General features: G+C 32.1%; 1 protein-coding gene and 1 long non-coding RNA gene across 2 annotated transcripts in view; both read left to right on the forward strand.

Annotated features, from left to right (window-relative positions):
* Window positions 1–15,635, forward strand: part of LOC136026668 (uncharacterized) — a 71,833-nt gene that overhangs the window by 8,133 nt on the left and 48,065 nt on the right. The window contains exon 2 of the mRNA XM_065703411.1: window positions 9,350–9,454. Within this exon, the coding sequence (XP_065559483.1) occupies window positions 9,350–9,454 (105 nt within the window). The remainder of the gene's footprint in view (window positions 1–9,349; window positions 9,455–15,635) is intronic.
* LOC136025681 (uncharacterized) lies at window positions 2,064–3,836 on the forward strand. The gene is made up of 2 exons (XR_010617149.1): window positions 2,064–2,928; window positions 3,578–3,836. It is a non-coding gene; the product is annotated as an uncharacterized LOC136025681 (long non-coding RNA).

The following is a 15,635-nucleotide window of genomic DNA, read 5'->3' on the forward strand; positions in this document are numbered from 1 at the left end:
AAGATTAATTACATGTAAATGTAATAAATAAATCTGGACGACCATAGAGACGAACATACGCAATAGCATCTTGAGCATATTCATGCATATGACGGGGACTGCCAACATATGACGAAGGTAAAATTGTTAATCTTCCAACGTTTGTGGTATTACCGTCATTTATAACTGCATCTCGCAAATGAATGTATTGTTCAGAGCGGAGCTTGGTCTGATTCAGGCGGATATATAGCAAACGTTCTGATTCAATTTTAGCATACATATCAACCATAAATTGGTGAAACAATTCACGGCATTTTAAAATATAATTTTCTTCATCCTGCCGAATCATTAGTCTATAGGAATAATAATGCATTGCACTGCATTTCTTATTCATTTCTTTGTTAGTGGCTGGATTCATCAATTTAATATTAAAGTGATAGCCGTCGGCTCCATCCCAAAAAATGATAGGATATTGTAGGGCATCGTAGCATCGATGAGTTTCAGCAATTCTTAACAACTGAGCGTTTCGCTTATGTAGAATAATATCTCGAGGTAAAAACTGATCACCGACCATAACGATTGCCACTTCGTCGATAGTCGGAGCATTGTATCTACGCACATGTTGGCCAGGAGGCGTTTTGTCAGCGGAAATAACAATTTTATGAGTATCAGTAGGCATCAAATCGATGGCTGTTTTGAACAGACGCACTAACTTATTATTTTCGTGGAAAAGATGTTGCAATTGGGAAACGATTGTCCTTTCAACGTTGGGAGAAATTTCGCAACGTGCATTCAATTCAGAATTTCTATCACTGATGAAGTACAATTGTAAAAATTTATGATTCTCGCCTGAGAATGGTAGAAGGGACCCTGATTTATGATAAATTTGCCCTTTTACTTTGAAAGTAGACATAAATTGATCTGGATTTTCGATTTGGGCTCCAAACGACGTCATTTGGAAACATGAGTTGTATTGTCTGATTTTTGACAAAAAACGCTTAGATTCTGACGTAGTTCCACTAAGGAAAGTCTTCAATGGCTCTGGTGGTGCAGCCAATAGAGGAAGTTTAACTTTTCCTGAGGCGCAACACATTCCCATTGTTTCACCATTGAATTTCAAGGCCTTGCAATAGGGACAAATTTTAGACATTGTCCCGATTTGAACACATCTACTCAAGCTATAATCATCGACTGGGTTGTACCTGAATGCCAGGCGATAACTTTCAGATTGCTCTGATTCCTCGGCACGCTTTCTTTTCTTACTTTCTCTATCAGCAGCAAGCCTGTTTCCCTGCTGGTCTTTTGATTCCTCGGCACGCCTTCTTTTTTCACTTTCTCTTTTAGCAGCAAGTCTGCTTCTGCGTTGCTCTAGTAGTTCCTCGGCACGCCTTCTTTTTTCACTTTCTCTTTTAGCAGCAAGTCTGCTTCTGCGTTGCTCTGGTAGTTCCTCGGCATGCTTTCTGTTCTTTCTTTCTCTATCAGCCTCAAGCCTGTTTCCCTGCTGGTCTTTTGATTCCTCGGCACGCCTTCTTTTTTCACTTTCTCTTTTAGCAGCAAGTCTGCTTCTGTGTTGCTCTAGTAGTTCCTCGGCACGCCTTCTTTTTTCACTTTCTCTTTTAGCAGCAAGTCTGCTTCTGCGTTGCTCTAGTAGTTCCTCGGCACGCCTTCTTTTTTCACTTTCTCTTTTAGCAGCAAGTCTGCTTTCGCGTTGCTCTGGTAGTTCCTCGGCACGCTTTCTTTTCTGACTTTCTCTATCAGCAGCAAGTTTTTTGGCATAGACTCTTTGAGCATCTTCATCAGTCATTATAAACTTAAGCATTAATAGAATTCTACGCGAACATACGTCTTATATAACTTGAATGACGTCACGCCTTCAAAGCAAAAATGATGGCAACTAATTTCATGACGTCAGCCGAAACATGACGGCGAACATATGTCTTATATAACTTGAATGACGTCACCTTCAAAGCAAAAATGATGGCAACTAATTTCATGACGTCAGCCGAAACATGACGTCACCTGATCCACACATCCACAGATCCACACACAGACAACTTATTTTTATATATATAGATAGATATATCTATCTATCTATCTATATATATAAAAATAAGTTGTCTGTGTGTGGATATGTGGATGGATCAGGTGACGTCACCTGAAAAAACTGGATCAGGTGACAAAACTGAAAACTGAAAAAAACTAAAAAAAGGCAAAAACTACAAAAAAAACTAAAAACTAATAAAAAAAAATAAAAAAGCTAAAAAACTAAAAAAACTAAAAAAAGGCAAAAACTACAAAAAAAACTAAAAACTAATAAAAAAGCTAAAAAACTAAAAAAACTAAAAAAAGGCAAAAACTACAAAAAAAACTAAAAACTAATAAAAAAAATAAAAAAGCTAAAAAACTAAAAAAACTAAAAAAAGGTAAAAAACTAAAAAAACTAAAAACTAAAAAAACTAAAAAAAAGGAAAAAACTGAAAAATAAGCTAAAATAAAGGTAAAAACCAATAAAAAACTAAAAAAAAAACTGAAAAAACTAAAAAAAGGCAAAAACTACAAAAAAACTAAAAACTAATAAAAAAAGTAAAAAAGCTAAAAAACTAAAAAAACTAAAAAAACCAAAAAAAGGTAAAAAACTAAAAAAAATAAAAAATAAAAAAAAAGGAAAAAACTGAAAAATAAGCTAAAATAAAGGTAAAAACCAATAAAAAACTAAAAAGAAAAAAAGGAAAAAACTAAAAAAAATTTTCATCTAAAAAACTAAAAAAAACTAAAAAAGGTAAAAACTAAAAGAACTAAAAAAGAAAAAAATTAATGACGACACTCAAAGAGAAAGCGACCAGGACAAAAGGAATGTTCGATTAGCAATCAACAAAGCACCGGGACACAGGGAGTATAAATGACGACCAGGACATAAGTAAAAAAAAAACTAACAAAACTAAAAAGAAGGTAAAAACTACAAAAAAACTAAAAAGAAAAAAAACTAAAAAAAGGCAAAAACTACAAAAAAAACTAAAAACTAATAAAAAAAATAAAAAAGCTAAAAAACTAAAAAAACTAAAAAAACTAAAAAAAGGTAAAAAACTAAAAAAACTAAAAACTAAAAAAAACTAAAAAAAAGGAAAAAACTGAAAAATAAGCTAAAATAAAGGTAAAAACCAATAAAAAACTAAAAAAAAACTGAAAAAACTAAAAAAAAGGCAAAAACTACAAAAAAAACTAAAAACTAATAAAAAAAGTAAAAAAGCTAAAAAACTAAAAAAACTAAAAAAAGGTAAAAAACTAAAAAAAAATAAAAAATAAAGAAAAACTAAAAAAAAGGAAAAAACTGAAAAATAAGCTAAAATAAAGGTAAAAACCAATAAAAAACTAAAAAGAAAAAAAGGAAAAAACTAAAAAAAAAATTCATCTAAAAAACTAAAAAAGGTAAAAACTAAAAGAACTAAAAAAGAAAAAAATAAATGACGACACTCAAAGAGAAAGCGACCAGGACAAAAGGAATGTTCGATTAGCAATCAACAAAGCACCGGGACACAGGGAGTATAAATGACGACCAGGACATAAGTAAAAAAAAAAAACTAACAAAACTAAAAAGAAGGTAAAAACTACAAAAAAAAAGAAAAAAAAACTAAAAACTAATAAAAAAACTAAAAAATCTAAAAATCTAAATAAACTAAAAAAGAAAAAAAAAGGAAAAAAATAAAGGAGAAAAACAAAACTAAAAAACGAATGTATATACAGACCGGGACACCGGGATACAAATGACGACCGGGACACAGGGAATATAAATGACGACCGGGACACAGGGACACAACTACAACGGGGGAAACAGGGGGATATAAATGACGACCGGGACACCGGGACAGGGAATGGTCGATTAGCAATCACCATCAACAAAGCTCAAGGGCAATCATTAGAATCATGAGGTATAGATCTGAATACAGATTGTTTTCCCATGGACCATTATATGTTGCATGTTCAAGAGTCGGTAAACCTGACAATCTATTTATATGCAAAGACAATGGGACAGCAAAGAATGTTGTATATTCGCAAGTTTTACGTAGTTAAAACCATATATATATATATATATATATATATATATATATATATATATATATATATATATATATATATATATATATATATATATATATCTATCTATATTCACAGGTGGGACATAGGGACACAACTACAATGGCGCGTAACTATTATGGCGCGTAACGACTTACGCGCGCGGGGGGGCTTGGGGGGGCGTGAAGCGCCCCACCAACTAGGTGTTGGGGTGGCGCGAAGCGCCACCCCAACAGCTAGTATATATATATATATTCACAGGTGGGACACATGGACACAACTACAATGGCGCGTAACTAATATGGCACGTGACGACTTACGTGCGCGGGGGGCTTGGGGGGCGCGAAGCGCCACTGTTGGGGTGGCGCGAAGCGCCACCCCAACAGCTAGTATATAGATATAAGCGAGCAATAATTGTGTATGTAAGTATGTATTCATTTATTTTTTCTCGAAAACGGCACCATATTTTTTCAGGAAAATTGGCATCCTGGGATATTCTGGCCTTAAAGAAACGGTCTAGATAAGTCACAAGTTTGAGAATATTCGTTAATCGCCTTAATTTTGGAAAAAAAATATTTATGTAAATGGAGTCATTTTTATATACATCAGTATTGCAATGACGTTATCACACTTTTGGAAGAATTGAAAATTTTCATCCATGGAGAAGTTTATATTAAATTGCTTGAAGAGCAAAAACTGGTAATTGCAAAAATGTTTGTACATATTTTGACAAGGGATTCCATTAATTTAAAAACCTTAACAAAGAAATCCAAAAGGTTAAAGCTTAGTAGAAATCATTGCTAGAAATCGGACTTGCTTCAATGATCAAATATCTTTGAAACGACTCAGTATGAAAAGACATTAAATTGCGTAAAGAGCAAAAACTGGCGATTGGAAAATTATTTGTATTTATTTTTAACAAGGGATTACAAAAATTTAAAAGCTTTTAAAAAGGAAACCAAAAGTTTGAAGCTCAGTAGAAACTGTTGTTAGATACCTGACTTGCTAGAATAATCAAATATCTCAATAATCAATTGCAAAAATATTTATACATTAACAAGGGATTACAACATTTCCATAACTCTAAAAAAAACAAAAAGTTTGAAGGTTAGTAGGCAATCGGTGTTAGAAATTGGAATCGCTTCAAAGGCAAAAATGTAACAGTATTAAAAAAACTTTAAGAAAGTATCACAAAACCTGTAAATTTACTTTGAAGGAATCTAAATGAATAACATTAATATCCCATTGTTTACTAAGTCTATCAGGCTGGTTTACCTAAAGTCTGTGAATGTACCCTAGTTTCCGATTGGTAGAACATATTGAGGTTCCGTTTCCGATTGGTAGAACATATTGAGGTTCCGTTTCCGATTGGTAGAACATATTGAGGTTCCGTTTCCGATTGGTAGAACATATTGAGGTTCCGTTTCCGATTGGTAGAACATATTTCAGGTGACCACTGAAAGAGTGTTTTGCATTCTTAAGTTAAGTAAAACTATCTTACTTTATACGATTGATTAAGTGTCTATCACGCAGCAAATCACTAGCCTGAAAGAATCACGTGATGCTGCACTTCGGCTAACCAAAGCAAGTATTCCTTGCTTCGTTGTCATAAAATGACAACAATAATACCAACACACTAAACAAAAATCTAAGAAACCAAACATCTTTACTTTGTCTCTGGGAATTACATATCTACTTATTCCCCACAGAATAAATCAAAACTTATATTCTTAGAAAGCAGTTCCTTATGGGCTCTTCTAAATATATGAGATATATCAATAATATCAATTAATTCACTTTTTAGACTATTCAGTTTCTCTTTGCCTCTTCATAACCCAGAAAAAAATGAACTGGAAAAGTTGCCTCCAGGTACATAGAAATCAACACTGTGTCTCCAAGAGTAATTTGTGATCCTCCAAAAAACACGTCGTTCTTGTGCTAAAACACTAGACCTTTTATATTTCTTTAAAATAAGTCCTATCCCGATATTCTAGGACGGTCGGTTCGATACGATCAGCCCTGAAAAAAACATGTTTTGTTGGTTGAAACCTCTTTAATGAGATTCACTGACATCTAGAATCTAATGATCTGATTTTCATTAAGATCACTTGTTTTTTCAAGAGCAATTTCACCTTTTTTTAATATTTGGCAAATTTTCTTTGACTCCTAGTTTTTTATGGGTAACATTAAATTTAATCAGTATTATGTGTTTAGGAAAATCATAAAACCCAATTCGTTTCATATATATATTGTTATAAAAGTATTATTTTTTGAGTTTTGGCTACTATTGGTAGAGTCGCTCCTTACTGACAGTTCGTTTCAATGAACTTTTTGAAATACTTAAGTGTTCTTATGACTTTGTTAGTAGCAATAAAATGAGCATTTAGGGATTATATTCTGACCGCAAGAATGAAATATTTTACAGATCATTTGAAGCTAGCAAATGATGGTTTTAGAGTGAAACCTCTTAAGACAATGGTGTTACTTTTTCTCGCTAAAAGTATTACTTTCTTATAAGCGTATTAACTGATTACTAACGTCTAGACTACTAATGATGTCTAGTCAGTCATTTTTCTTTTCGATCATTTATCAATTTAAATATACTGCAAAATGTCAATCTAGTCAAACAGTTAATGGTAACGAACTGTAAGCAATCTATCGTAAATAGTCGTCGCCCGCGCTTACATAAAGCATCCTCACTATCAAATAGTTCGTGGTAACGAACTGTAAGCAATCTATCGTAAATAGTCGTCGCCCGCGCTTACATAAAGCATCCTCACTATCAAATAGTTCTTGGTAACGAACTGTAAGCAATCTATCGTAAATAGTCGTCGCCCGCGCTTACATAAAGCATCCTCACTATCAAATAGTTCGTGGTAACGAACTGTAAGTAGGGAGTGACCCGGCTCAATAGCAAGAGAACCCTAAAAACGGAATTTAGATACAGATAGATTCAGCACAAAAAACAGATTTTTATGCTACTTCACATATTTATATTTTTCATCTACATATATTTCATCAAATTTAGTTAAACCTATTAAAAGCTACGAGCCTGAGGAAATTTGCCATCATTTTATAGGGGAAAACACCCCTTAAAAGTAATAGAGTTTTAACAAAAATCACAACATCCGATTCAGCGTTTCAGAGAACCCTCCTGTAGAAGTTTCAAGCTCCTATCAACAAAAATGTGGAATTTTTGGCCAGAAAACAGATCACGGATGCGTGTTTTTTTTTTTTTTTCAAGGATGTTCGTATTGACCCAGGGGTCCTAGAATGTCGTGGGAGGGCTCATTCTAACGGAAATTAAAAGTTCTAGTGCTCTCTCCAAGCGACCAAAAAATTGGAGGGCACCTAGGCCTCCTCCCACGTTCATTTTTCCCAAAGTCGTCGGATCAAAATTTTTAGATAGCCGTTTTTTTTAGCATGGTCGAAAAACCAAATAATTACGTCTTTTGGGACGACTTAATCCCCCAAAGTCTTCGGGGGAGGGCTGCTAGCTACAAAATTTGACCATTGTTTACATATAGTAATGGTTATTTGGAAGTGTACATACGTTTTCAGGGGGACTTTTTCGCTTAAAAGTTGGGGGAGATCGGGGAGAGAGGGTTACATAGGAGGATCTTTCCATGGAAGAATTTATCATGAGGGAAGAGACTTTCCAGAAAGGGGACGCAGGATTTTCAAGCATTATCGAAAAAAAACAAAGAAAATAAATAGCAAAAGTTTTTTTTCAGCTGGAAGTATGGAGAAGCATTAAAACTAACAGAAATTATTACGTATATAAGGGGGTCCGTCTCCTCCACGTTATCTTGCTCTTTACGCTGTAAGTATTTTTAGTAATTTCAACTATTTATTCTACGGTATTTGTGATTCAGGCATGATTCTTAAAGAATTGGGACAAAATTCAAGCTCTAGTGTAAAGAGCGAGGTAATGAACGGGGGACGAACCTCCTCATTTACGTAATAAAAATATACAAATATAAAATTTCCTTACGTAAGTTAATTTGTAAGTTATGTATATTTAATACTAATAAAAACGTTCGTAAAAAAACTAAAAAGCTCTAGTTGCCCTTTTAAGTAAAAAAATAGGAGGGCAACTGGGCCTCTTCCCCCACCTATTTTCTTATCAAAATCGTCCGATCAAAACTATGAGAAAGCCATTTAGCCGAAAAAAATAATATGAAAATCTTGTTTTAATTATTCATGTGCGGTGAGCCAAAATCAAAACATGCATTAATTCAAAAACATTCAGAAATTAAATAAAAAAAACAAGATTTGTTTTGACTGCAAGTAAGGAGCGATATTAATTCTTAAAACGAATAGAAATTATTCCGTACTTGAAAGAGGTTTTCCCTCCTCAACGCCTCGCTCTTTACGCTAAAGTTTTTTATTGCTTTAAAAAGTACAGTTGTGAGAAAGATTCAAACCTTAGCGTAAAGAGCGGGATGTTGAGGAGGGGACAACCTCTTTTATATACGAAATAATTCCTGTCCGTTTTAAGTTTTAATGCGCTCCTTACTTGCAGTTAATAATTTTTTCCAAGAGGTTAAAAACCGTTATTTTTTCTCTTTTTGTAGAAATTGACATCTAGATGACATTATATTAAGCTGATTGCCAAGCAAAATAATAGTCTAACAAATCAAAATGCATTTTAATGCGTTAAAAATGTTCACAAAAATAAAAAAAAGATAGCCCTTCAGTTTATTATATTTGTATAATATGTAAAACTTAGGTTTGCATTTATGTCTAATTCTAACTAATGCATAGGTTAGAACAAAATTTATTCATGTTTTTTACTTGTAATCTTAGTGATCTACAGAAACGACCATACTTTGGACGGTTACAATGCCTCTGAACCACTCTCAATATAAGTCAGAGAGCTTTTTAGTTTCACAACATAACTATTCCTATTCAAAAGCACATCCAAGTAGAATATATTCATCTTTGTTTTTATTTTTAGTGACCCGGAGAAAGGATTCTGCCCTGGAAGGTTCACACTGCTTCAGGAATCCTCCTAGTCCTAGCAAAAATACTTTTTATTTTGACAACACAACTATTACTATTTAAAACACATCAAAGTAAAATATTAATGTTTTTATTTAGAATTTTAATCACCAAAAGAAAAGACAATGCTTCTGACCAGCTCACAATCCTAGCAATAATACTTTTATTTTTTTACAACGCAGCTAATATTATCCATTATTTAATCTCCTAAACTCCTATGAGTCTCTTAAGCTCTCAAATTATTTTCTTTATGTCTAATTTAAATACTAAACTTTACTGATCCATTTTTTTGCAGTGGACGACGTTAAAGATGGCACCCTTTGCCATGTGTCTAGTGAAAATTTACTTCTAGCGGCAGAAGCGACAGCACGAGGAGTTCTTCAAGGCGTGTGCAATCCTAGTAAGTCCATAGCCTTTTAATGCTTTTTCTTGCTTCTGTTTTCAAAACAATATTTTCTTATATACATACATGATAATATTATATATATACTAGCTGTTGGGGTGGCGCTTCGCGCCACCCCAACACCTAGTTGGTGGGGGCGCTTCGCGCCCACCCCCCCAGGCCCCCCCCGCGCGCGTAAGTCGTTACGCGCCATATTAGTTACGCGCCATTGTAGTTGTGTCCCTATGTCCCACCTGTGAATATAGATATATATATATATATATATATATATATATATATATATATATATATATATATATATATATATATATATATATATATATATATATATATATATATATATATATATATATATATATATATATATATATGTTTTTAACTACGTAAAACTTGCGAATATACAACATTCTTTGCTGTCCCATTGTCTGTGCATATAAATAGATTGTCAGGTTTACCGACTCTTGAACATGCAACATATAATGGTCCATGGGAAAACAATCCGTATTCAGATCTATACCTCATGATTCTAATGATTGCCCTTGAGCTTTGTTGATGGTGATTGCTAATCGACCATTCCCTGAGTCGCCATCGTCATTTATATATCCCCCTGTGCACCCCGGCGTCCCCTTTGTAGTTATGTCCCTGTGTCCCGGTCGTCATTTATATTCCCTGTGTCCCGGTCGTCATTTGTATCCCGGTGTCCCGGTCTGTATATACATTCGTTTTTTAGTTTTGTTTTTCTCCTTTATTTTTTTCCTTTTTTCTTTTTTTTTCTTTTTTAGTTTATTTAGATTTTTAGATTTTTTAGTTTTTTTATTAGTTTTTAGTTTTTTTGTAGTTTTTACCATTTTTTTAGTTTTTTTAGTTTTTTTTTTTACTTATGTCCTGGTCGTCATTTATACTCCCTGTGTCCCGGTCGTCATTTGTGTCTCGGTGCTTTGTTGATTGCTAATTTATATTATATTTATATTTATATTTTTTATATTTATTAATATTTTTTTAGTTTTCTTTTTCTCTTATTTTTCAGTTTTTTCCTTTTTTTTAGTTTTTTCTTTTTTAGTTTTTAGTTTTTTTTTGTTTTTTACCTTTTTTTAGTTTTTTTAGTTTTTTTAGTTTTTTAGCTTTTTTAGTTTTTAGTTTTTTTTTAGTTTTTGCCTTTTTTTAGTTTTTTCAGTTTTTTTTAGTTTTTAGTTTTTTACCTTTTTTTAGTTTTTTTTAGTTTTTTAGCTTTTTTAGTTTTTTTTCTTTTTAGTTTTTTTTTGTAGTTTTTACCTTTTTTAGTTTTTTTTCTTCTTTTGTATTAGTGTGAAATAATTCAGACATCATATGCGGACAAACACGACATCACTCGACAGACAGACAGACAGACATAACCCACAAACAACTTATTTTTATATATATTTATTCATATTTTTTTAGTTTTCTTTTTCTCTTTTATTTTTCAGTTTTTTCCTTTTTTTAGTTTTTTTCTTTTTTAGTTTTTAGTTTTTTTTAGTTTTTTACCTTTTTTTAGTTTTTTTTAGTTTTTTTAGTTTTTTAGCTTTTTTAGTTTTTTTATTAGTTTTTAATTTTTTTGTAGTTTTTGCCTTTTTTTATTTTTTTCAGTTTTTTTTTAGTTATTAGATTTTTACCTTTTTTTAGTTTTTTTTAGTTTTTTAGCTTTTTTAGTTTTTTTTTCTTTTTAGTTTTTTTTTGTAGTTTTTACCTTTTTTAGTTTTTTTCTTCTTTTGTATTAGTGTGAAATAATTCAGACGTCATATGCGAACAAACATGACGTCACCTGATCCATCCACAGATCCACACACAGACAACTTATTTTTATATATATAGAAGATTACAAAGCAACATTGTATAATTTGATTAAGTGATTATTTCTTAGGGAAACTTAGAAATAATTAGTGGTATTTGTTAAATTGCATGCAAGAACTTCTATCGATAAAACAGAAGGAATTATTCAGTTTAACAAATCAATTTCATAGTATTACAGTATTTAACTCTACAAACGTACTTTACCTCACATTGGCATCAACAGTGATATAACCATTCCTGTTTGCAATGCTCCTCCTTGTCTTGACATTTACACATGTCACTCTGTTCGTGCACAACAAGTACAATTGAGGACAGAGTTCGGCAATATGAGGGACTTATTCCCATGGGTCTAAAACTCTAAAATATCTCAACGGAGCTATGACATGGGCATCTATCTGTTGTCAGACGAAAAGTAGTTCGTCTCTAAATGATGCTAGAAAGGGTCATAAAAATGTATCTAATGAAAATATATAAATATAAATTAAGATATAATTATATTTATATATACAAATATAATTATATATAAATATACTGTAGATATGAATATATTATTTATTATTGTATTATATATTATAAAATATATTAATTTATTTATATAAATAAAAAAATAATAATATAATTATAATTATAATACAAAATATAATATAAAAAATAAAAAATATAATTATATTAAAATATAATATAATTCTAATAAAAATATAAATGTGATCTAATAAAAATGTATCTAATGTATCATAAAAAAGGCAATTGAAACTTCACGGGGGGAGGTAAAGAGTGAAGCTTTGAATAGGTTGGACTGGAGGAAGAGCCTATGTATTTGTGTTGACCTAGGGCTTTCGGCTGCTCCAGTGAGGTTCTTAGTTCATACTCAAACTTTAACTGCTATGTATTACTGAGGGAATATTTTCCCGGCTGGATAAACTTTAGGGGCACAGAATTTCAAATAAATAATCTAAAACTTATCATCATTTATAGTTAATGAAGTTTTATTTTTATTAAAAGAAAGTAGGGTTTTATCTTTACATCTACTTAATAAAGTAGATCTTTCTGTGATGTTTTATATCCAAATTTTGATAATAAATGAAACTTTTTTTTTGGAGACAGAGGGGAGAGGGGCCGTTAATCAAGATTTTCTCTGGGTAAATGTGAGGCCAGAACCACCCCTGATTGTAATAGAAGAAATACATTAAAATATTTAAATTTTTGATGTAAAAGATAAAATTTGCACTAATAACCTGATTTATTTGCCTCGAAGGAAACATTTTAACACGACAGCATAAACAGTAAAATTAAAAAAACACATCTTTCATCTTTTTTCTCTTTCCTATTAAATTTGTTTTTTGAGTTCACATCTTCAAATGACCTTGGCAACGTTATTTTATTCAAATTTTCAATTTTAATAACCAAAGCTGTAGTAACCATCAGATGATCAACTATTTAGCCAAAATGTATTTAAAGCTGAATTTTGAGTCAAAATTAAAAGGGATTGAATTCAATTGGCTTTGACACTTGAAAAGGCTTTATGTTGTACTATAAAAATTTTACAAGACATGCAAAAGACTGAAACAATTTTCAGGTTTTTTAATTGTTATTCATGAGGAATAGACTGTACAACGAACGCCTTAAAAATAAGATACACATAATTTTGATATAAAAAACACAAAATCCCCAATATTTACGTATTTAAGAAAAGAAAATATAACTTATTTTGGACAAAATAGATACTTCTAATTATGTTAAGGCTCAAATAAGGAGTGTCAGTAAAGTTGGGCCTGTGCTCTGTGGGATCTAACTTCAGGTTAGTAGTTTTCTAATTTCGGGACCCAAAGTTATCTGAAGTCGGGATAACACCCTGCTAATTCTAGTCCCTGGGAAATCAGGCAAAGTGGATTTCAGTTCATACAGATTTCTTAAATTAGGTTTCGAGAGGAGGGGCGAAATTTGTGCATGCATCTCTTGGTTGGAGTGACCTCAGACAATTTATAGCGCAGTTCTGACTATTCGGCTGAAGGTGCTGATATTAACTTAAATAAATATTTTTTTCCCTGTTTTCTTTGATCTGTTCTATTGATTTGTGTTTTCCTAGCAAAGCGAATTTTGCTAATACTGAAACGGTGGGTACCTATTGGATGTACTATCGTGTTATCTACATTACTTTATCAATTTTTCTAAGCACCGAAATTAGCAATCGACATACACGATTTAGGATACCTTAAAAGAACAAAGGGCTCTAAAAATGAAATCTGATTCACTGAATTGTTTCGATTGAAGCTTACGCAACCATATATGTCCTAAAAAAAAATTTGGAAAACCCGAACTCAATTTTTAGTGAAAAGAACCTCCATTTGCAGTTTTGTAGTTTTACGCTAAGCAGGCACCAAGTTTGAAAATAAGAAACGTGTTTGAAAAATCAGCAGAGAATGAGCAAAAAAAATGTAATCATAGATCCATAGAAACCGAATCTTTCGTGGTACTTATGCATTATTCGGTGCACATTCGAAAATGTGGATCCGCAGATAAGACATCAAAACGATTTTTGGCCGGCAGTATCCGAAGAAAATTAGCTTAGGCTCAGTCGAAATCAACGTTGTAGGTATATTTTTTTTATTAGATATTTAATGTATAGAGATGGTATTTTAATTGGGTTAGGTGAGGCTAAGTTAGGTTTGGCATTTAATATAGTACGTTCTATGCAGCCCCTGGCCATAATTCTTTATTGTAGTTTTCATAATTTTGTTACTAAAGTATTGTTTTTCCATCATATTTCGGTATATTTCAATATGATTAACTAAACTTCATTTCTCAAGTGTGTACTGAATAATGCACAAGTACCTCTTCCTAATTGCCGCAGAAAAAGACAGACACTCCCATAAACCTGTGCCATGTATTGATATAGATTCTTGAAATTAGTCAATAAATTCTTAAAGTTAGTCTATAGATTATTAAAGTTAGTCAAGATTAAAAACTTCAAATTAATTCAAGTTAAAAACAGTTCAAACTAGAAAAACAGGCGGAAAGGGTTAAAAAAAAACAGAAATTCGAAACCATAAAGAAGAAAAATAAAAATAAAAATTTTGAGGCTTTATCACTATTTTTTGTACAAGATCAAGAAAAAACGACTCCTACGAACTGACTCAGGAATTGTGTTGAAGATAACGAGACAAAAAATTTAAGGGATTAAAGTCAGATCTGGAATTGAAAAGAAATTGATAATTATTATTCTTGTAAACCCTAACTAAAATATGTCAGTCAGGCAGAAACCAAGTTTTAATCATGGATAGAGACACAGCAACAGAATAAAAATGCTCATCCGGTCAAACTTGAAAATCCCGTCGAATTAACAAATAGATCCTAATAAGGTATCTTATAAAAGTGAAAAAATTCAATCGAACAAGATGGTAACCATAGTGTCTTTTTTAAATTACCTATATATTCTAACGTCTGTCTGTCGCCACGTCATAGTCTAGGATAGTCATAAAAACTTAACTATAAAAGGATTGATAGAACTTCCGTAATTGGCATGGAAATTGACTATAGCTCACTTTAGAAATATGGCAGTATGTCACGGTTTTCAACTAATTAATATACTCATATATAGGGGTACAAATACAGATAAACATGGAGAAACCGATCAGCGAATCAAACAGTTCGTGGTAAAGAACTGTAGTAAGGAGCGGCCCGGCTCAATAGTAACCGAAACTCTAAAAAATGGAATTTTGATACCAATATATACATAAAAAAATTGGATTTTTATGCTGATTTTAAATATAAAGTTTTTTTCAAGTTTAGTTTTACCCCTGAAAAGTTAGATCCTGAGAAAATTTGCCTTATTTCCGAAAAAAGGGGGAGATACCACATAAAAGTAATAGAATCTTTTTTTTTCAGCGGTGTTTGTATAGACTCAGTGGTCTTAGATTGTCGCGAAACGGCTCATTTTAAAAGAAATTAAAAGTTCTAGCGCTCTTTTTAAGTGAGTAAGAAATTGGAGGGCAAAAAGGCCCCCTCCCACGCTCCTTTTTCCCGAAGTCACTGGATCAAGATTTTGAGATAGCCATTTTGTTCCGCATAATCGAAAAATCTAATATCTTTGAGGACGACTTAATTCCCCACAGTCTCCGGGGGAAGGGTTGCAAGTTATGAACTTTGCCCATTATTTACATATATTATTGGCTATTGGGTTTCGGGAGGGATTTTGTATGGTGATAGGGGGGTCAGCAGGAGGCGGTTACATGAGAGGATCTTTTCATGTGGGAATTTATCATGGGGAAAGAGAATTTCCATGAATGGGGCGCTGGATTTTCCAGCGTTATTTAAAAAAGAACAATGAGAAATTAAATTAAAAAAAAACAAAACAAGTTTTTTCAACTGA

Source organism: Artemia franciscana, chromosome 4 (assembly GCF_032884065.1).
Source record: "Artemia franciscana chromosome 4, ASM3288406v1, whole genome shotgun sequence".
Taxonomy (NCBI): domain Eukaryota; kingdom Metazoa; phylum Arthropoda; class Branchiopoda; order Anostraca; family Artemiidae; genus Artemia; species Artemia franciscana.